This window comes from Ursus maritimus, unplaced genomic scaffold (genome assembly GCF_017311325.1).
Source record: "Ursus maritimus isolate PB19 unplaced genomic scaffold, ASM1731132v1 scaffold_14, whole genome shotgun sequence".
In the NCBI taxonomy this organism is placed as follows: domain Eukaryota; kingdom Metazoa; phylum Chordata; class Mammalia; order Carnivora; family Ursidae; genus Ursus; species Ursus maritimus.
In genome coordinates this window covers 46,402,221-46,403,352 of record NW_024423786.1, presented here as the reverse complement: position 1 = coordinate 46,403,352, position 1,132 = coordinate 46,402,221, and the positions used below count along the sequence as shown (strand labels likewise).

General features: G+C 68.6%; 1 protein-coding gene across 1 annotated transcript in view; it reads right to left on the bottom strand.

Annotated features, from left to right (window-relative positions):
* AKAP8 (A-kinase anchoring protein 8) overlaps positions 1–849 on the bottom strand; it is a 16,980-nt gene extending 16,131 nt beyond the window's left edge. Inside the window, exon 1 of the mRNA XM_040629144.1 lies at positions 737–849. Coding sequence (XP_040485078.1) covers positions 737–755 — 19 coding nt within the window. The 5' untranslated portion in view covers positions 756–849. The remainder of the gene's footprint in view (positions 1–736) is intronic.
* Between the last annotated feature and the right edge of the window lie 283 nt (positions 850–1,132).

Sequence of the window (1,132 nt, the reverse complement as noted above, 5' to 3'; positions counted from 1 at the left end):
CCCCCCCCCCCGAACATCAGGTTTCCAACTTTGCACAGAAAGATATCCTACACCTGACCCCCCCCAAGTCTTGTCCTAGGCCAACAGGAGTCATGCACAGGGCAGGAGCCCGCCGAGACTGACCCCTGCACTGCAGGGGCCGCGCTCAACTCCACTGCGCGGCACCGCGGAGTTGGAGGTGAAAGGTCCAACCGCGCGCCGCCGGAACGGCTTCCGGGACCGGCGCGACGGACCACGTGCATCGCGCGCAGGCCCCCGCCAAGCCCCACAGCCCGGAGACAGGCAGCCGAACTCCCCCGGCCTCCAACAGCGGACCCCGCGCCCCACGAGCTCTCGCTGTGGCTCCGCCCCCGGGCGCCGCCATTTTGTGGTCTTCCGAAGTGGAAGGCGGGCCTCCGAGCGGCGGGGTCGACCGGCCCAGCCTCGCCGGGGATGAGGGGTAGAAACGGCCAGGACAGCCCACGGCGCCCCCCGAAGCCCGCCGCAGCGTCTGCCCGCCAAACCCCGCCCGCCTCCTCAAGCCTCGCCGGCCAATCCGCACGCAGCGACCCGGGAGTGACGGCTCCGAGGTCCAATGAACAGCGCGCGCGCGCGCCCCGGCCTCCTCTCCGCTGGGTTGGGCTGGAGTAACCGCGTTCCGGCGTAGGTCCGGGCCCGCGGCCCTCTACGCAGCAGTGGCTGCGTTGCCCAGGCAGCGCCTGTCCGCCCCATCCCGCACTGAGCCACCCAAACGAACCTCCGTAGCCCTGCTCCATGTCTTCAGCTCGGCCCGCCAGCAGCCCCTTTTTCTAGGCTGCCACAGAACGCATGCGCTCAACACACCTTCCGCCGTCTGCTACTGGAAGACCAGGAGCACACGTCACTCCTTCCGCACACCACCATTGGCTGGCTTTCACTGCGTACCCGCCCCTATCGCCCCAGGGGACCTTCCGGTTGCTTGGGCTTGGCTTTCGCAGCATCTTGGGAGTTTTGGTCCGGCCACGGAGTCTTACCGCGCGCAGGCGCCTTCCTCTTCCTTCCCGCCGTTAGTGCGCAGGCGCACCCCCACCCTTGCCCGGGTCCCGTGCGCAGGCGCACGCCGCTCCTTCCTACGTCGACTGTGCTGCACAGCAACAAACGAACGAGAAATAAG